The sequence below is a fragment of the Apostichopus japonicus genome, chromosome 23 (genome assembly GCF_037975245.1).
Source record: "Apostichopus japonicus isolate 1M-3 chromosome 23, ASM3797524v1, whole genome shotgun sequence".
NCBI classification, from domain to species: Eukaryota; Metazoa; Echinodermata; class Holothuroidea; order Aspidochirotida; family Stichopodidae; genus Apostichopus; species Apostichopus japonicus.
The window spans coordinates 15,041,745-15,063,581 of NC_092583.1; the positions used below are offsets into that span (position 1 = coordinate 15,041,745).

Consider the following 21,837-nt stretch of genomic DNA (forward strand, 5'->3'; position numbering starts at 1 on the left):
TGTGACACATGTACTTACTATTAATAGTTTGTGAGAAGATTGTTTCATACGTCTTCATATCTTTCATTCATACCTTCGTTTTAACCAGTTCAAAATGTGTTTGAGGCTCAAATTTAGAAGTTCAGTCAATTAGTTATACAACCTAAATCAAAATATGAAACAATCATTAAATGTATCCAAGTCTATAATCATAATTTGAAACTGATCACTTGCTAAGACATAATTTACATAAGTGAAACAAAATCAACAATGCTTTAGCTTTAAAATTAACTTTCCATGATAGAAATTTAACAGTAAGATATCAAGTGCCCAGTGTTGCATTGGACAAGCAAGAAAGGTCATTTAGTATCGCATAGTAAAATAGCTATGTTGCTACACAGATTCAGAGAAAGAACAGCATTTACATTATAACCTACTGAACATTCTTCTTCTTTTCTTTTTGGTGTTTTAACAAAATTACTTAAATATACAAAAAGCAATGTAAATTATAAGTCACTAAGTAATTTCCATGACAAATATTCCTTCCTTTGTTTTGTTAAATAGTGTATTGAGTTGGTTACTTCTTTTGAGACAAAAGTTTGATAAATGCTATTTGGTATTTTGCCATTTAATATTATGAAAGCAGCACTGTAATGAAATGAAGTTTATAATTTCTAATCCTTAACTTTGTTTCAATATCAAACTTCAAAATTGCCACAAAAAGAGAGCTAATTATAACTTGCACGATGCTTGCAAAGTATGTGGTGCTCAATTACAGAAAACCTGAAATTTTAAATCTGTAGATTTAGGTTCTTGTACCAAAATTGGTAATGTGATGTCATAGCAAATTATTTTTGTAATCTGAAATCTAATCTCATATTTGTTTGTTTGTTACTTGGACTCATCACAATGAGATGACACTGAGGTGTTTTTGTGAAGCTTAAAGAAATTTGTAAATAAGCTTTTGAACTGGTAGGATTGTTGAAATAAAAAACCATTGCTGTATTCCTTTCTTTGTGTAAATAGTTAATAAATAATGGGTCCAAACTACATGACCAATTTATAACATCGTAACTTTATGATATTCATCTAAGTTTCTACTTACTAGTATTCAAAATTTATGTATTCATGAAACAAAATTCCTTCACCTGTTAAGCCAAGATCTCAAATGTTTCCAAATTTTGGATATTTGTGAGTTTGACATTTAACTTGAATTATCAGTATTAACCTGAACTATACAAAAATATAATCACAAAATATAACCAATCTTTTATTATAGCCAGTTTCAAGTTTAGATACAAAAAAGAATTTAAATGTGTCATGGTACATTAGTGATGCTAACTTCGTGTCTTTCAACTGTTTAAAGAAGAAGACTTTGTGACTTGAATGTAATCTCCCATTTTTTTTTCTTGTGTAATCATGTACTCTTTTTTTACACCAAGCAAAAACATATGTACTTTGTTATTGTGAGAATCAAGAGAGATGATCCAACAGTGAAGTAGCAACCCTAATATCTGTTTTGTTTGCTTGTTTCTTTTGTGTGTCATGTTATGTCCTGTGTGTTCATCACTACTAATTTAATGCAAAATAAGATCTACTACCATAATCACTTAATTCCTCTCAATCCCCCACCCCCCTTGAAAAAAAATATTTAAAATATTTGCTTTTCTAAATTTAGTAATGGTCAGGGATAAATATGAAAATCTACATTCCATTAAGAGGCTAATGTTCTCAAAATCAACAGCATATATTCCAATATGAAGGATATGATACTTTCCAGTTTGATTAGATGCATTCCAATACAAAATTATTGTAATGCCCTTATAAACCTTGGTGGAATGTATCCCCAACGACAAAGCTATGTTCGGACTTGTAATTTGACAATGTAGGTTGATTGAAAAACAGTTGCATTGAAAGAATGAGATTAATATAAGGCATTCCAGTTGAATCTTTAAGCATGCCAATATAATGAAATATCTATGCTAATAGGGTAGGATACGCTCACAAATTTAAGAAAAACATTTCCGTATTTGTAACTGGATATCTTTACGTAGAAAAGGTTTTGGTTGCCATGCAACTAAGATACTTTGTTCAAACTTCGATGTGTGTATGTAGCATTATTTTATCGGTTTGAAAATCACATATTGTCTTGATTTAATGTTTCAAGAGAAATACCAGATCACTTTGTAGTGTAATGAGTTCCACATCATGTGGCAGCATGTTTTCATAGTGTCCATTTTCAACAATGTGCATTTGACATTAATCTAACAGCATGCACAGTGACACATCATGATATCCATACAAGATTTCTCGAAATTGACATCCACTTTTCCGGTGAGTCACGCAACACGCAACATTTGTTCTCGGAAATTCACAACTTTACTCATATCACAGGATGATTAATTTGCAGTAGAAAATTTGTTAATACAGAGTAATTTCTGGTGAAGAGTTGAAAACAGAATTCTGTTTGAAAAAGAACCTGCCTTGACGAAATATATAACTACAGGGGTTCATGCTGCTTCAGTGGACATATATCCCTTGCTGATATGACAGCATCTATGATTAGAGAGAAACTCAAAATGTTGTACTACAAATCTGTTTGTTACATGATGCAGCTAGAGCCATTACTATTTTCTTTTGGATGGTAGTTAAACACCATCGATGCTATCAGAATGTTAATATGATACATTGACATCCTGCAAGTATAGTTCAGGTAAGATCTTATATAGGATTTAAATTGTACACATGGGAAGATTAAAGGAAAGGTACTTGATATAGAGCAACAGATTCCTTGGGTCCTAGAGTCAGAGCCCCCCTTTGCTGCCTAACTATCATGAGCAGTTGCTTACTAGTTAAGTCTTGGTGGACTTCAAATAGGGCATTCTAGATTTCTTAGTAGGTGACCATTCAACTTGCGAGCAGACAGATGTGGTAAGTTTTGATGGGTAGGTAAACGTTCTAGTAAATAAATAAAAGATATGATAATGGTAAGGTGTCATCGCATTACGATGGCTTAAAAGGCCCTTGTCAAAAAGTGTTTTCATATGCCACTTTTCTTTTAATACTTTTCTTTTTTAATACTTTAAATAAAAAATGGAATGATAAGATGTTGATACTTTCTTTTAGGCCTCTTTTGTGTAAAGGTCATCACTTTTTCCCAAAGTATGCTCCAATTTCCCCTCACTTCAAAATGTCTTGAAATAATCTGAGAATCAACTTCTCCTGGAGAGCACTTTTGAAAAGTTGTAGCAAGGTATTGTATACTACAGTTTGGAGGTAAAAGAGATGACCTTTAATCATAGTTGAAGTGAAAGCAGGATACATAATGCTAGTTTCACTAAGTAATCCCTTAAAATAACATTTTGAAACTGATATTGGGAATAGCTTAGATAGAGTGGTTACAAGAATAGTTACGAATAGAGTGTAAATGCTATGCGTTGTGTAATGCAGTTTTAGTACCTTGATAGATAAACAAAAGCTCTTTCACTGGTTACTTATCTGAAACAACTAACAATTATTGCTTCCTTTATTCCATGTGTCACTTCCAGAGGATGTTGTTCCAACCATAGAAATCTTGGTTAAACCTGAAGATGCCCCTGAGGTGTATGATATAGTTTCCACAGAATCTCCAGTTACGGAAGAACATCCATCTATTACCATTGAGGATATTCAGCAACAAGAGATACAGGTAGAGATACAACAAGACCAGGTATCTGTGGAAGAAGTAAAGGTACCAAAGAAACCACTGATTGCTGCTGCTGAGGCTCCTGTTGATGCACCAGATGATGGTATTGAGCAAGTAATTTTAGAGAAGGCCCCAGAAGAGCAAGCTGAAATTTCTATAGAAGTCGTTGAGAAGGGAGCACCAGTTGAGAGGCAACCTGACATGCCTGAAGAAATGCCTGAGGTGGTTGTCCAAGAACATGGGCCTGTTGAAGAAAAGTTATCTGCTCCTGTAATCAAAGTCAAGGTTGGACAAGAAGAAAAAACCAAACCTAAAGTGAAACCATCCATTCAAGAAGCATCTGAAGAAGATGAGTTCCCAGCAGTCTTCAAGTTGAAAAAGAAACCCAAGACAAAACCTACAGCAGAAGAGGCAGAAGTTGAAGTTTCTGTGACCAAGAAACCAGAAGAAGTGGAAGCAAAATTGACTTTAAAACCAAAATTCTCCAAACCAGAAGAAGTTCAAGTCACAATCGCACCAGAGGAAGAGACACCTCTTGAAGTTACTGAAGATCAACCTCAAGAAAGTGCACCTGTAGTAGAAGATATTCCAATAGAAGCACCTGCTCCAGTGGAAGAAGAAAAACCAGTCACACAAGAGAAACCAGAAAAAGTAGAAGTAACTCTTGCTGTTGAGGAGAAGCCTCAACAGGAAATAGAGGTTACCATTCAACCAGAAGAAGAAGTTCCAGTGGAAGAAAAGCCAGTTGAAGAGGTTCCTGTAGACAAAAAGCCTGTTGAAGAGGTTCCTGTAACTGAGGAAGCACCAGAAATGGTTGAGGTGACTATACCCACAGAGGAGAAACCCCATGAGGAAATAGAAATCACTCTCAAGCCGGATGAGGAAGCCCCTGTCGAGGAGGAAAAACCCTCTGCTCCTGGATTCAAAGTCACGGTTGGACAAGAAGAAAAAACCAAACCTAAAATGAAGCCATCCATTCAGGAAGCACCTGAAGAAGATGAGTTCCCAGCAGTCTTCAAGCTGAAAAAGAAACCCAAGACAAAACCTACAGCAGAAGAGGCAGAAGTTGAAGTTTCTGTGACCAAGAAACCAGAAGAAGTGGAAGCAAAATTGACTTTAAAACCAAAATTCTCCAAACCAGAAGAAGTTCAAGTCACAATTGCACCAGAGGAAGAGACACCTCTTGAAGTTACTGAAGATCAACCTCAAGAAAGTGCACCTGTAGTAGAAGATATTCCAATAGAAGCACCTGCTCCAGTGGAAGAAGAAAAACAGGTCACACAAGAGAAACCAGAAAAGGTAGAAGTAACTCTTGCTGTTGAGGAGAAGCCTCAACAGGAAATAGAAGTTACCATTCAACCAGAAGAAGAAGTTCCGGTGGAAGAAAAGCCAGTTGAAGAGGTTCCTGTAGACAAAAAGCGTGATGAAGAGGTTCCTGTAACTGAGGAAGCACCAGAAAAGGTTGAGGTGACTATACCCACAGAGGAGAAACCCCAAGAGGAAATAGAAATCACTCTCAAGCCGGATGAGGAAGCCCCAGTCGAGGAGGAAAAACCCTCTGCTCCTGGATTCAAAGTCACGGTTGGACAAGAAGAAAAAACCAAACCTAAAATGAAGCCATCCATTCAGGAAGCACCTGAAGAAGATGAGTTCCCAGCAGTCTTCAAGTTGAAAAAGAAACCCAAGACAAAACCTACAGCAGAAGAGGCAGAAGTTGAAGTTCCTGTGACCAAGAAACCAGAAGAAGTGGAAGCAAAATTGACTTTAAAACCAAAATTCTCCAAACCAGAAGAAGTTCAAGTCACAATCGCACCAGAGGAAGAGACACCTCTTGAAGTTACTGAAGATCAACCTCAAGAAAGTGCACCTGTGGTAGAAGATATTCCAATAGAAGCACCTGCTCCAGTGGAAGAAGAAAAACCGGTCACACAAGAGAAACCAGAAAAGGTAGAAGTAACTCTTGCTGTTGAGGAGAAGCCTCAACAGGAAATAGAGTTTACCATTCAACCAGAAGAAGAAGTTCCGGTGGAAGAAAAGCCAGTTGAAGAGGTTCCTGTAGACAAAAAGCCTGTTGAAGAGGTTCCTGTAACTGAGGAAGCACCAGAAAAGGTTGAGGTGACTATACCAACAGAGGAGAAACCCCATGAGGAAATAGAAATCACTCTCAAGCCGGATGAGGAAGCCCCAGTCGAGGAGGAAAAACCCTCTGCTCCTGGATTCAAAGTCACGGTTGGACAAGAAGAAAAAACCAAACCTAAAATGAAGCCATCCATTCAGGATGCACCTGAAGAAGATGAGTTCCCAGCAGTCTTCAAGTTGAAAAAGAAACCCAAGACAAAACCTACAGCAGAAGAGGCAGAAGTTGAAGTTTCTGTGACCAAGAAACCAGAAGCAGTGGAAGCAAAATTGACTTTAAAACCAAAATTCTCCAAACCAGAAGAAGTTCAAGTCACAATTGCACCAGAGGAAGAGACACCTCTTGAAGTTACTGAAGATCAACCTCAAGAAAGTGCACCTGTGGTAGAAGATATTCCAATAGAAGCACCTGCTCCAGTGGAAGAAGAAAAACCGGTCACACAAGAGAAACCAGAAAAGGTAGAAGTAACTCTTGCTGTTGAGGAGAAGCCTCAACAGGAAATAGAGGTTACCATTCAACCAGAAGAAGAAGTTCCGGTGGAAGAAAAGCCAGTTGAAGAGGTTCCTGTAGACAAAAAGCCTGTTGAAGAGGTTCCTGTAACTGAGGAAGCACCAGAAAAGGTTGAGGTGACTATACCAACAGAGGAGAAACCCCATGAGGAAATAGAAATCACTCTCAAGCCGGATGAGGAAGCCCCTGTCGAGGAGGAAAAACCCTCTGCTCCTGGATTCAAAGTCACGGTTGGACAAGAAGAAAAAACCAAACCTAAAATGAAGCCATCCATTCAGGAAGCACCTGAAGAAGATGAGTTCCCAGCAGTCTTCAAGTTGAAAAAGAAACCCAAGACAAAACCTACAGCAGAAGAGGCAGAAGTTGAAGTTTCTGTGACAAAGAAACCAGAAGAAGTGGAAGCAAAATTGACTTTAAAACCAAAATTCTCCAAACCAGAAGAAGTTCAAGTCACAATTGCACCAGAGGAAGAGACACCTATTGAAGTTACTGAAGATCAACCTCAAGAAAGTGCACCTGTAGTAGAAGATATTCCAATAGAAGCACCTACTCCAGTGGAAGAAGAAAAACCGGTCACACAAGAGAAACCAGAAAAGGTAGAAGTAACTCTTGCTGTTGAGGAGAAGCCTCAACAGGAAATAGAAGTTACCATTCAACCAGAAGAAGAAGTTCCGGTGGAAGAAAAGCCAGTTGAAGAGGTTCCTGTAGACAAAAAGCCTGTTGAAGAGGTTCCTGTAACTGAGGAAGCACCAGAAATGGTTGAGGTGACTATACCAACAGAGGAGAAACCCCAAGAGGAAATAGAAATCACTCTCAAGCCGGATGAGGAAGCACCAGTCGAGGAGGAAAAACCCTCTGCTCCTGGATTCAAAGTCACGGTTGGACAAGAAGAAAAAACCAAACCTAAAATGAAGCCATCCATTCAGGAAGCACCTGAAGAAGATGAGTTCCCAGCAGTCTTCAAGCTGAAAAAGAAACCTAAGACAAAACCTACAGCAGAAGAGGCAGAAGTTGAAGTTTCTGTGACCAAGAAACCAGAAGCAGTGGAAGCAAAATTGACTTTAAAACCAAAATTCTCCAAACCAGAAGAAATTCCAGTCACAATTGCACCAGAGGAAGAGACACCTCTTGAAGTTACTGAAGATCAACCTCAAGAAAGTGCACCTGTAGTAGAAGATATTCCAATAGAAGCACCTGCTCCAGTGGAAGAAGAAAAACCAGTCACACAAGAGAAACCAGAAAAGGTAGAAGTAACTCTTGCTATTGAGGAGAAGCCTCAACAGGAAATAGAAGTTGCCATTCAACCAGAGGAAGAAGTTCCGGTGGAAGAAAAGCCAGTTGAAGAGATTCCAATTAAAGAAAAGCCTGCTGAGGAAGTTCCAGTAGTAGAAGATGAACCAAGGAAAGAGGTTCCAGAGGAAGTGTCTTTGAAACCCAGAATTAAACCTCAACTTGAAGCCCAACCAGAGGAAGAAGAAACTGCTGCGCTGATAAAATTGAAACCAAAGAGAAAGACTGTTGTTCAACAACCAGAAGAGGAGGAAGAAGAAGTTGCTGTCACTTTTAAGAAAAAGACTGTTGATGAAAAGAGTGCTGCAATTTCAATTTCAAAGAAAGAGAAACCTGCAGATGTTGAAGTAACCATCACACCAGGGGTTGGAACTGCTACAGAGTTTACTCCTAAAGATGAAGTGGATGCTCCTGTGGAGGAGAAGACATCCTCTTCAGAAGAATCAAGTGAGGATGAATCTGGTCAAAAGAAAAAGCGAAAAAAGAAAAAGAAGAAGCCAATCGAGGTGCATGGATATGAAGAAGAACCTGAAGTTGCACAGCCAAAGGAACCTTTAGATTCTATCCCAGAAGAAGACTTAAAGGAAGCACGAACCGTACCACTTAGTCCTCTCCTTCAAGAGGAAACAGAAAAGATTGTGCGAGAGAAACCACTGGAAGAACAACCAGAAGAGGTCATGGAAGATATTGACACAGCAAATGTGACAGTCCAAAGACCAACTCCTTTGAAATCTGTAGAGGAGGAAAAGGTAAAACCTTTCACAGTGAAATTAGAAGAAGAGCCAGTGGAAGAGAAGAAGTTACGTATCAGGCCAAAAATCAAGTCTGCGGTTGAAGAAGAGGCTGAGGTAACAATTGGAAGAAAGTCCAAAAAGGAAGAGGAAGTGGAATTTAAACTAACTAAGCCCAGTGAAGCAAAGATAACCCTACCGATGAAAGTATCAGAAGCTGATGAGTTCACCATTAAGACAATCAAACCAGCAGAGGAGACTTCTGTAGTGGAAATGGCTGAGATGCCACAGGAAGAGGCAGTTCCAGGGAAACCATCAGAACTGATTGAGGACATGGCTGATGTCAGCATAGTACCTTCAGAAGAAGACAAACCACAGGAAATCCTCCAAGCTCCTGTTTTCATTGACAGACCCAAAGATAAGGTGAGAATCCATATCTATAAGAAATTAAGCTGATGCTAAATATGTTACCAAATTGTGGAGGGGAAGCAGGTAGCAGTCTTAATTTGACTAAACAGCTAAGTATTATATGGATGTAAAATTTGTGCAGCAATGTCATTTGCAGCCCATGGTGGAACGTTAAAAGGAATTAATTTGCACCTTTTTAATAATGAAAATGGCAATGACATTTCATATTTAAAAGTCTCTATCAATCAGTGAGGCAGCAAGAATGAGACTTCCAGACTTTGTGCACCTACAATAAAAGCTATCGGGTCTAATTTACAGGCACAATTACAAATTCATTCAAACTTTCGATATCTTGTAACACAAGGAGAAAGCCTGCTCTGCATTTTGGTTATGATTCTACACTATTTAGTAGTGAAGACTGGTAGGTTTAATAGGTAAGTTTATGGTGTATAGTTTGTTTAACACAAAGTAGATCACACACCTTATACATCAAATAACCTGTTGTATGAAACAAAAATGACCTAAGTCCACTTATAATGGAACTGGCATCAACTTCTATTTCAGGATGTGGAAGAAGGCAAACCTCTTAAGCTGGAATGTACATTCTCTGGTAAACCAGAACCTGAAGTGGAATGGTACAGGTAAGTCAATGATCTTTTGAATCTGTAATGTGCTTAACCCTGCGGATTGGGGGAGAGCATTTCCACACTCAATCTCTCATAAAGTAATATTACCTTTTTGAAAAGTACTTTGTGTAAGGATACTGTTTTGCTGTTATCATGCATTTTCTACTGAACATGCAATCCATTATCATCACCTTGTTGCTATAGTTAAGTTACAATTATAGCACTGCAAGTGTTTCTGACAGCCTCCACACATTCAGGCTTATTAAGGTAAATTGACCTAATGTCGCATTTGCCAATTTTTCTGATCTGTAATCTCACAACAGTTAGATTGTTTGAAGTGTAGGAAGTAGAGACCTATGCCAGTGTTGCTTATCAATTTCCTCTTAGCTCTTACCTGCCCCCTCACCAGTCCCCATCTTACTGTTCAAAAGATACCTCATGGATCTAGCTTTCCAGTCAAATATTACAATCGTTAATAGATGGGTATCATAGAGATGTTTGTTTTTCTTCATTTTAGTAAATGATTAAAATATGTATCTGTGTAATGTTGTTTTAACATTAGAAATTGTTTACCATATTTACAAAACAGCATTCTAATATAGTATTGCCAGTAAAATAAATATATTTCCTCTTCGGTATGTTTCAGAGATGGCACATTGCTGGAGGCGGACTCACCAGAAGTTCTGCAAACTGTCGAGGAAGGAGTTACAACCCTTGAATTACCTCAAGTTTTACCTGCAAATGCTGGCGAATACAAGTGTCTCATTTTCAATGAGGCCGGGGAGGACAGTGTTACTGTTGAAGTTAATGTTACAGGTGTGTTATACTCATCATGCTTTGCAACTCTTTTCCCAGCTTGGCTTGTTTGCAATATAATTTATTGGCACATTGTGTTTTAAGACTATATTTATGCATTTGGGGGAACTACCAAGTGGGACAGTATGACTGGGAAAGAAGAGTCAGAGTGTTCATCACAAGTTCACACTGTTTTGTCACACAAAAGACTTTACAAAATCATCACTTATGTGTTTAGTTTAATACATAACATATTCAGACATCAAATCATCCCATAATGTGGTATTTTCTTTCATAAAGTTTTGAAATAGCTAATGTCACTGTCATACATACAGTTTTGTCTGTCCTTTGATTGTTTTCGATCACTTGAAAGTTGAAAGTTTCAGTGTCTGTTAAACTTTTCTTTGGTTATCGTAACAGAAAAATTGAAAACTGTTAATAGAATACATTTCATAACAGAAACATAATTTGAATTAAACAAAAGACCAGTTCTTTTTGTATTTTTCAACTAAGAAATGCACCACTTCCGTCTTTCAACTTCGTTTACACTTAGACAGAAAGTAAACTTCTTGACCATCGATGTAGAACACTTTCTAATGAAGAAATGAACTATTGATCGAAATGCCATAAAGATAGAATTTTAAGCTGGTCACAATTAATCTGAAAATGTAATGATATGGCTATATATGCTGTGATGTGGCAATTGCTTTGCTTTTGAGTGAATAAACTGGCAACAAAATCTGCTTCTTTTTCTGTTTCTTTCTGTTTTCTATTTTTCTTTTGCACCATATATTTCTTTTCTCTCCGTTTTGAATTTCAAAGCAAATAAAACACAGAGCTGTTGCAAACTCATATTTATTGATGTGCACTTTATGATTATTTCATTTCTTTTACAGTTTATATTTAAACTCTCTGATTTATTATTTATTCTCATCGCTATGGTGCATGGGCTTTACATTTGACTGAATTTAATTTTCTTATGTCGGTGTTTTAGATTTAATTTCACTTTGATTTCATCTCTCACAAAATTTGTATATTTTAATGTTTATATATATATTGTTTGGTAATTTTTTTTCCTTTTTTGTTGTTGTTGTTGTTTTTCATGGATTGAAGCTGTTTTTCGTCTGCATGCATGGGCAGATTGTTTGCATAATTATCTCATTGCATGAACCGATTATACAAATAGACAATTTTGATGAGGTAAGCATTTCATTTCTTATGAGTTTCACATGGATACATTATCACCACATTTAAACAAATATGTAATAAGTTTTTAGAAATTAAGTCAGACTTTCTTATGTCATTTTTAATATATTTTCTTCTTGATAAATATTTAAATGATTGACAAGAATTGTTATTGAATAAACACTAAAACATGGAACCGATGTGTAGAAGTGCTTTTGTGTTAATCTAAGGTTTCAGATTTAGTATGAAAAGTATCTCAGCTAAACTATTGAGTAATGTACTCCTAGATTGCAATAATTCTTTCAACTGGTCTGTCTGTATATATGATTTTGAAAATATGGTTTAGGAACTTTGTACACCTCTTTACATATCTGGGGATTTTATTGGATTCTTGGAAATAGTACTGAACAGTCCATTCTAAGAAACAGACTGTGACAGCATTTCCTTTAAATTTTTTGTTGTAAATGTTAATTTGTATTGTTTCTATAGAAGCAAAACCAGAAGAAAAGGCTCCTCGCTTCATTGAGAAACCACTAGCTCTGGAAGTCTTTGAAGGTTTGTAATAATTATTTTTAATAGCAAATTGACTAAAAAATCTGGCATTGGCTTTGTCAAACTTGATGTCCTCGCAAAATGTCTAAATGCTAACATCATATATTATTTATTATTTATTTATTTTATTATTTCGTTAGCTAGTGATTGTTAATAGAATGTTCATGATCATACTATCACTTTGGAGCTATTTTTTCCATTTTAGGAAAAACAATTTTCTAGGATTCAAAATTGTCAAAAATTTATATCTCTAACAGTAGATCTTAATTAATACTAGTTTGAGACCCACAAATTAGCTGGCTTGAAATCCTGATCATAATGGTCAGGAATGAGGAGTGACTTTTCTCAGGTGGTTTGAGGTGCAAGAATATTTACCTTCAAATGGACAGTGTTGCCAGATATTTTACACTTGTGTGGATACATTGGAGTTGTTGAAGAGACTATTGCCTACCCCTACCCCATCTTACCAAGGGTCATGGGTCAACAGGTGCTTTTTGCTGAGTCATTCATTCAGGCTAAAACCAATAGTGAAGTAGATCTGAGACAGAACAGGATTGGTGAATTCTCTTAATTCTCCTTATCTTGCAGGTGAAGATGCAGAATTTAGGTTCACAGTTGAGGGTTTCCCAGTCCCTACCATCATTTGGAACAAGGGTTGGAAGACGATCACCCCGACTCCTGAACGCTACACAGTGCAGATCGATATCGAAACTAAAGAACATGTCTTCATCATACACACCTGTAAGATGACAGACATTGGCAAGTACACATGTAAGTTGACGAACCCTCTGGGAGAGGAGAAATGCATCGCCTCCTTGACGGTGAAAGAGAAGCCGGCAGAGAAACCAGCACCTCTCCAGAAGAAACTGAAGAAGTAAGTTGAGGAAATTTCCATGAACTTGCCCTAAGTTTGATATGAGCAGGTTTTGAAAAGGAAAGCAGAAATTAATTCAGAAATTTAAATCAGTGTGTGAGTTTACAGTTAATTGTGAAAAGGTTTTTTGTGTCATCAAAAAGTAAACTCACAAATGTTCTTTGTACCAACTCGTTTCCATATATAGAAAGTACGCCATCTTCTGTAACATTTTACTATGTCATACCAGACAAACTTTTCCCCTGTGAATTGTAGAAATCTCTAGAAATGCATATTAAACAGTAGTCCATTGTTGATTAAATTAACCGTTATTTTTGTGTATGAATGCTATGAAATATTACATCTCCCTACACTAAGGTGCATTTAGCTAGTTATTAGCCTCAACAATGAATGACAGTAGCAACATTTACCCAATTCTTATATGCAAATTAGGTTGAGTATGTGAAACTCTTAAACTGTTGATAAAGGAATTTCATGAGCAGTTCGTTTGAGGTTAATGCAAAAAGATGTTATATATTGAGTTCACTTGTATGTGCTATGGTCAAGTAGATAATGACAGTAGAATTAGAAGGATCTAAACCTTGCATGTTTGAGGTCTGGGGTAGAGCCCTGGCTAGATAAAATGATGTTTGGGTTTTCATCCTGGAGAGATCAACATATTTGTCATCTGAAATGGTCTTCCAATGTTTAAAATTGAGCTAAAACTGTTAATTGGATAGTCCCCAGAATGTGAAGTGTAAGTTACAAGCCATTCTACTTTCAAATGTGGCTACTTTATCATTATAAAGTAGTTTCCTGCCAGGCCAACATTTATGTATGTGCTTGTTTGCCAGCACAACCAGCAATTTTACCAATCATTTCAACCTCAGAAAAGATACATTATAATTATTTATGCAAATTAAAATGTAAGAATTCATGGTTAACTTTTCTGTCATATTTGAAGGGCTGAGGTAGTGAAAGTTCCAGATACGGATGAGGAAATCTTTGAAATTTTGAAAGATGAGAAACCAGAAGACTACGAGAAGATTCTCCGTAAACAAGGAATAATCAGCTATAAGGTGATCAGAAAACATGTCCAAATGGTGGAGCATAGGAAGGCTGAGGAGGCAGAAAAATTGGTAAGTGAAGCAAGAAGGAAAAAATTGATCTAGCCAGTGTAATATTTCCATGAAATTTTTTGGTGAATAATTGTTCATCGTGACCCCTTTTTTCTTTAAATCTACTAAAGTTACTGCCATTTTCTGTCTTTCTTTATGTAGAAACCTGTGGAGCCTGAAACGATACAGGCTGAGGCCATGCCTACTGAGGAAGTGCCTTTTGAAATATCCGAGGCACCGAAAGTTGAATCAAAGATTGCTCCTGAGGATGAGAAAATACCAGAAGCACCGGTGACAAAGGTAGAAGAGAGACCTGTTGAAGAGGTAGCAGTGCCTGTCCAGGAAGAAATGCCTCTAGACAAAGTACCAACGATTGAGCTTCCCAAACCTGATGAAGGTATAAAACATATTCTGGCAGTTTTCACTAGGAGTGTGGTCATTGGGGAGGAAATAAAATTTGTTCGTATTTTTTTCAATAGATGTACGTGGCTGCATGGTCACATCCTAATTTTTGCAGGGCTTTGACACCAGGTGGCTGGAGAGGCATGGCCCCCAAGCAATTTTCTTCACTGAAAATTGGTATCATTCATAACCTCCCAACCCACCCCCTCCCCCCGCCCCCCTCCTTCATCAAAACCCTGTGTCAGAGTCACTGATTCCATTTGCTATGACATTGTTGCAGGCCTAGACTATTAAAATGCTATAAAATAATATTTGCTTGAAAATGGTAGACTACTCTACTTCAATTGATGAAGCTATTACCATCTTATGTATAGCTCATGTAATTTGAATGCATGAAAGAAGTTGCCATATCAAGACAGTCAGGCAGAAAATTGCAGGTCTAAACTTCAAACATTTATGCATTCTCTTTTCTTCACTCCTACAGCACCTGAGTTTACAGAGCCTTTGAAGCCAATACAAGCTACCGAACTAGAACCAACGGAACTGGTGTGTGAAGTCAGTGATGAATCTGTGCCTGTGAAATGGCTAAAGGCGGGAGAAGAAATTCCTGAAGATGATGAAAGATATGAATTCAAAGTCCAAGGAAGGCGTCGATCTTTGGTCATCAAGGATACCACTTTGGAAGATGCTGCTGAATATTCATGTGAACTCCCAGAACAAGTGAAAACGACCGCCCCAATTACAGTTGAAGGTAAAAAGAGTCCCTTGAACTGCTAACATTACATGGAGATTTTGTTTGTTCGACTTCTCTCCAGCCATCTTCTAAGTTTCTCTATTGTGATTGAATGTAATATTTATTTGTTTACATTTCTCCTCTTCTTCCCCTTGATCATGTGTACTTTTTCTCTCTTTTTCTAAGAGGGGGGGTGGGATCAGGAGGGGGGTGGCAGAATGTTTTTGACATATTTGGTTAGTTTTCTTTTTCAAAAGTGATGATGATGCAAGGATAAAATACTCAGGCATAAGAAGATAGGTGTGAGAAACAGTAACATGCTTTTCAAGGAAGGGATCAGCAAAATGTACTAATCAAACCACTAAGTTAAGATTGATGCAAAGTCCATGCTGGGTGAAAAAAAAAACTTTGTCCAATTTTCTCCTTTACAGAGGGTCCAATCACTCGCATCCCGGACAAAGAGGCTGAACCAGCAGAAGTTGTAGTGTTTGAATGCACAGTCAAGGATACAGACAGTAAAACAACTTGGTTCAAAGATGGCAAGAAGATCAAGTTTTCAGACCTCCATTATCGACAGGTCGATGAGGGTCCCGTAAGAAAACTCATCGTCAAGAAAGCTGTCAAGAAGGATGAAGGAGAATACACAGTGAAGGTCGGAAAGAAAGAAGTCACAGCAACGTTAAAGGTCAAAGGTGAGTACGAAATTATTAAAGTAAAATTAATATTACAGGCGACATAAAGTAGACATCTTAAGAAAGGTTGATATGATCATGGGAATGACTTAAGAATTTAGAGAGAAAAGAGCATAGTGGATTATCAACTGTAAAACTTATGTATAACTCTTATTTTAGCAGCCCCAAGTATTCAGCAGAAATAATCTACTGTTTTATTGTCCTGTGTAGAAGTGGATTGCCTAGGGTTAATGAGATTTGAAAGTGCAAGACGTTATCTGACAAGATTGGAAATGAGGATAAAGTAGTGCAGCAATTGTATTTAGTACTGACAGTTGTGTAACCTATTTCTTTAAGAATTGATGCTAATACTCGTTTCAGCAATTTATACAACAATTTATGACATTATGCTCTTGATGTTGCTAGTTTTTAAGGGCACAAAAATTGCATGATTAAATCTTTTTCCAAGTTTGAGTTCAATAATAAATTTGGAGGACTAGGCTAAGTATTACAAAGCACTAAAATACTACAAAACTTGTTATTAAACTCAGCATGATAAAATGTTTTGCGTTGTTCCTCATGAGCATGAACTATCTTCTCCTCTCAGAACCACTCAAGATTCTAGAAGGACCGACTCCAGTCTCAGTCAAAGAGGGCCAAGAGGCCGTATTTACTTGCACTGTTTCTGAAGATGCAACAAACTTAGAGGTCACATGGTTCAAGAAGGGAGAACCGATCACAGCTGATGAAAGACACGAACCAATCGTAGAAGCCACCGTCTTGAAACTGATTATTCATGAAGCTACCCCTGAAGATGCTGATGAATATTCAGTGAAGGTGAAGGACCTCACTGGCAAAGCTCCTTTGGAAGTGAAACCATTGGTGGAGTTAGAGAAACCATACTTCATTTTAAAACCAAAGAAGATTGATACTCACGAAGGTATGTTCTCATTTCCAAAACAGACTGGAATTTTTTCAAAATAAGATTAAACTTAGGTGAATATGTAGTGTTGGAATGAGTTATGACTTGAGTCTCCATTTTTTTTAAAGTGCAGTGAATTGAACAATATTTCAAGTTTCTCCCAAAAGAAATATTACAGTCACTCAAGTCAGTTACTCGACTTGACCTAAATTGAAGGGACTTGCCAAACTCTGGGAATATCTCCAATTTGTCTGCATGTGTCAGAGTGGCTGTTTTAGAAACCATGATTCAACTGTGAAAATGCATCTTGATTCAGATTGAGAACCTCAGAAGAGAAGATTCAAAAAGAGAACACCATTTTTATGTTGGGCAAGGAGGCTGGAGGGGGAGGGGGAGAGGGAAAGGGGATGGAGAAGCAAGAGGTAGTCAAGTTTGATTAATATCAAACTGATTGTAAGCTTAAGTTGATGCTGGTATTAATGGTGTGAATACAATATTGCAAAATACTAACCAAGGTCAATATTTTAGCAGTTTTCAATCTATTTTAATATTAAAGTATTAAAAGGGTAATTTATTTCCATGATACTTTACAATTTAAAAATATTCTTCCAGGTATGACGGCTACATTCACATTCACGTGTGGTGGTAATCCGTACCCTACTGTCCAGTGGTTCAAAGGACCTACAGAGATCACAGAGGATGACAATCACACAATTACATTCAACGAAGACACCAAGGAACACACTTTCATCATTCACTCAGCCCTACCAGAAGATGCTGGTAAATATGAAGTGGTGTTGACTAACACCGCCGGTGTCACCAAGCAAGCGGTGACTCTTATGGTACAACCCAAACCTGAGGAGGAAGTCAAATTTAAGAAGAAGCTTAGGTAATATTTGACAGCTTTTTTTCTTTTTTTGATCTTTTCCTCCCCTTTATTGTTGGGGGGGGAGGAAAGGAAGGGAGAAGGGGTTGGTATGGGGGTGTAGGTGTTTAATTGACATATTCTCTCTGCCAAGCCATTTTAATCTGAGGTGCAATAAATGCTTTGTTTACACATTTTTTAATATTTTTTATGGCTCTTTTCAAACAATCAAAGCTTCATATAGGTTAAAAGTGTGAAAAGTTTAGTTTGTTTGACACAAATGGGTAATTTGATTCATTTTGGAAATATAAATACAGTTACTTTTGATAAGACTGGTTCTTTCATAGGTTGACTGCATAGTCTTTTGAAGTTTACACTGTTGTAAAACTTGAATATCTTTGGTTGGACATTTATCATCAATGTTTTTTTATTAAACTTTTAATTTATTTTTTATTAAACTGTTAGACGAGCATCTCAAGAACATGCATTTCAGGAGGCCGAGGAGGTCGACATCTTTGCGCTCTTGGCAGGAGTGGAACCGAAAGACTATGAGAAAGTTCTGATGCAACACGGCATCTATGACTTTAGAGCCATCTTGAAACATATGGAAATGATGAAGCAGCAAGCGCAAGAGGAAGAACAAGTTGCAGTGAGTTTGTTTTTCTGAATCAGTTCTCATTATCAATCTACAGAAGGGTGCATATAGGAATTATTCCTTCATATTCCACTTACACCCCCACCCTATGCAACACAACTCATTAACAAATGTCTAAGGCATACCAATGTGTGTGCATCAATAATCTACCTTGCAGTAATACGTTCTTCACTCATCTCTGTTTATGCCTGTCATATTTCTCTTTTCCTCTTCTGTCGTCCTGTCTCTCTCTTGTCTATAAGCTGTCCAATATCTTTGTTAGTCACTGTAGCCCTTTAACAGTATTTCTGATTTCCAGTGTCACTCATATTATGCTTTTTGCTACTGTACTGTGAGTTATGTATTTATTCTGTTCGATAATATGAGAAATAAGTTTGAATTAAATAGGCCTAAAAATGATTCTTTAATATATATCTTAACATTGTATTCACATGAACAGATATGCAATGTTGTCGCTTGCTTCCTCACAAACCTTTGGTTGTCTAGTGTTCTTCTCAAACAGATCGAGTTAAACTGGACTCTGTGCAGCTCTAACCTTATTGCCCCTCCCCCCATCCCCTGGCTTCCTCACTATATTTCTCTCAATGCATCTTGTATGTAAGTGACATCTCACAAAGTAATATTTATATTAGTATCAAGATGAATGTCAGTCTCATCTTAATCTTTACTTTCAGCCTCTGGAAACCATCGAGGAAGTGGAGCCCCTACAGGAAGTAGCTACTACCTCGGTACTGGAAAGTGCAGCAGCTCCATCTGTACAGGGTAGAGGTCTGATGCAACCAGGTAATTTCTACCAGGTTTTTGCAAATGTTTACCCACAAAGAAACCCTTTTAGGTTTAATTTCATCATTCTCAGTTTTGATTAACTGTAGACAGTTAACTGACAGGCTCATCCCTCTCATATAATCTGGAGACTGCACAATTCAAACATGTTCAGACACTAGAATCTTTCTGGAAATTTACCTGGTTTCCCAAAAAACATAATTTACAGCATCTTATAAATTAAACAATGTACATTGTGTGAATTATTGACACAAGGACTATCCTCCCCATCCTCCCCTTGTATCTGATACAACAGGGTCTACAAAATTAGTGGGTTTATAGTAGTTGCATTACCCCCACCCTCTCCGTGTATCTGTTACAAACAGGTAACAGCATCTACAAAATTAGCAGGTTTGTATTATTTGAACAACAGTTCCATGACATTTCCATACTATGTATCTTTCAAAGTTATATCTGAAGTTGTCTTTCCTTCTTATGTATTATTTATGAAAATAAAGATTCGTCTCAATCCAGCACCATCATCATCATAAAATGTTAAATTTTATTTTCTGTTACAACCTCTTACAAGTAATACAAAGCATTCCAATTTGGTATGCCAATCAAAATCTAATTTTCAATTATATAATCATGTCGTTAAAAAATGTGAGAGAAATCCAGATGGTGTACTGAGATATTCTGTCACACTGTGTATTCCTTTCATAATGTTGGGAGGGAAATAATAAATAGATATTATTTAACAAAGATTGGTTGCAAAGGGGATTATGTAGCAGATATAGAAAATATTGATTCTGTGAATTATGAGTGCCACAATATTATACTCTTCATTTACTTTTTGTTCTTTCATCTGTTGTTTAATATCACCAGTATGAAACAAAAGAGTTGAATTTTAAGCTTTTCCATCATTATGGTGCTGTTCCATATTTAGTTTGTATGATATATTACAGGATACGGCACAACCATAAATCTGGATAAAAATATGAAAAATAGTTTGCACATCAATTGGAAATACTGTTTTTCTTTCACCAATCACTATTTTGTCTCCTCTGTCTTAATGTTTGCATGCTAAATTTGTCAAGTCTGTCATTTTCCTAGCACTTCACCAGTTCTGCCACTCCCCCCACACTCCCCCACACTCCCCCACACTCCCGCCACACTCCCCCACACTCCCCCACACTCCCCCACACTCCCCCACACTGTTATTATTCCATGTCAGTCGAGAGAGCTATCTTTCCTGCAAGGGCACCTGCATCCTGGATTCCTTCAGAGAACCACAATACCAGTGGTGAACCACCTTCTTTCATTCCCTCACCAAAGTATTATGAAAACAAAAGAAGAAAAACAAAGATGTTTGTTGTTTTGCCTATCCAACTGTTTCTTCTCTGATGTAAACCTGCCTTGCATGTCATTTTTTTCACACTTTCCTGAACTCTTTACCTCGATTTGCAGTGGTTCAACCTCAAGGCAACATCACCCTGTAGCACCAAAGGTCCCAACACCACCAATAGAAACCTTTATTTGCACCTAGATTCACCTAGATTCTGTTTGTCACATTTCTGCCTGCATGAAGATCTGTTATAGCTGGACAAGTTACACCTGACTTGTTTAATAGTCACCTTTGGTCTAAGCACTATTGCTTGTTTGAGGTGTTTCCAATTCTTCCCCATCACCCCACAAGGATGGCTGCCCTGGCACACCAGCATTTCACTATGGAGTTTCTGCACCAACAGTCCAAGATCACCTCATGTAAATCTTTTCAATGAAACTAATATCAAACAAAACAAATCCTCAACAGCTCCCTTAACTGAGTTTACTGAAGAGCTTCATGAAGTTCCTAGAATCTCTGCCGACGAGATCGAACTGACCTTTGAATCGTCAACGCCTGTGAAACCCACATGGTTCCGTGACAGAGAGAAGCTGTTGACTTGTCCAAAGTATGAGATGGTCTCTGCCGATGATGGCAAGAAACATTCGCTGGTGATCCGAGATGTGACGGAAGATGACAAGGGCCTGTACACCGTGGAGGCGGAGACTCCTGAAGGAGAAGTCATAACTGCTTTTCACATCATCCCGACAGGTAGTCCAGATAAAACATCAGATAGCACTGGTGAAAGTGTACCACCAAAAGAAAAAAAAATGAAAAACAAAAACCTTCTACCTTCTTTCACACTTTTTCTATCATTCAAAATCTTACTCTTTGAGGTCTCTTTTGGCTTTCCTTCGTTTCATTCTAAAAAGCCAATTTCATTTTTTTCTCCATTTCATCACTTCATAATTGACACCATCATGGAGTTAAATTTTCTCATTTTCTGACTTCAAATTTCTAAAGCATGATTTCTCTTCTGTGAGATCTTCCATACTTTCTTCTTTGGTCTTTTCTCTCCCTTCATTATTGGATTAAAAAACACCTGTTCCCACTTTTGCTAGGAAAATCATTTCATTTTTCTTATAATTCTTGTCTGTAAACTAGTACAGATTAACATAATCAACAATTAGAGAAATACACATCATGATCATTTTTCAGAGAACATAGAAGCTGTTAAAATTTTGATTAAGACTTGTTCTTCTGCAAATCTAAGCATGATAAAATCTTGTTCTTCTTTCAAAGTAAGACATTGTGCATACACTCAGAAACTAGTTGGGCATGTTATGAATATTTTGAAAACTCAAGTGACGAAGTGTAACATTTTATTACCAATATTTATATGTTTGGTTTGAAAAAGCTAATCAGTCAGTGAAGTCATATTAGCAGAAAAAAGCAACTCTCCCTTTATACACCTTAAAATCATTTTTTCTTCTCCTTGATGATTTTCAAATAGCAATAAATTTGTCTACATATAGGGTATGATCACCACTTTATTGGCTGTGAGAAAAAAAAGGTGATGGTTTTAATGCAATTATGACAGTACTACTCATGGATGTTATGAAAGTGCGAAAGTG

At 37.2% G+C, this 21,837-nt stretch overlaps 1 protein-coding gene across 50 annotated transcripts in view; it reads left to right on the forward strand.

Moving 5' to 3' along the window:
• The window catches only part of LOC139964732 (uncharacterized), a 390,976-nt gene that overhangs the window by 290,162 nt on the left and 78,977 nt on the right, over nt 1-21,837 (forward strand). For 49 of the 50 annotated variants that reach the window (XM_071966600.1, XM_071966625.1, XM_071966626.1 and 46 more), the window contains 14 exons: nt 3,528-8,755; nt 9,305-9,381; nt 10,013-10,182; nt 11,836-11,901; nt 12,487-12,772; nt 13,716-13,890; nt 14,032-14,266; nt 14,756-15,022; nt 15,436-15,696; nt 16,283-16,615; nt 17,210-17,486; nt 17,928-18,111; nt 18,792-18,900; nt 20,693-20,974. In XM_071966600.1, the coding sequence (XP_071822701.1) occupies nt 3,528-8,755; nt 9,305-9,381; nt 10,013-10,182; nt 11,836-11,901; nt 12,487-12,772; nt 13,716-13,890; nt 14,032-14,266; nt 14,756-15,022; nt 15,436-15,696; nt 16,283-16,615; nt 17,210-17,486; nt 17,928-18,111; nt 18,792-18,900; nt 20,693-20,974 (7,950 nt within the window). The remainder of the gene's footprint in view (nt 1-3,527; nt 8,756-9,304; nt 9,382-10,012; nt 10,183-11,835; nt 11,902-12,486; nt 12,773-13,715; nt 13,891-14,031; nt 14,267-14,755; nt 15,023-15,435; nt 15,697-16,282; nt 16,616-17,209; nt 17,487-17,927; nt 18,112-18,791; nt 18,901-20,692; nt 20,975-21,837) is intronic. The other variant, XM_071966610.1, reaches the window with a different exon arrangement.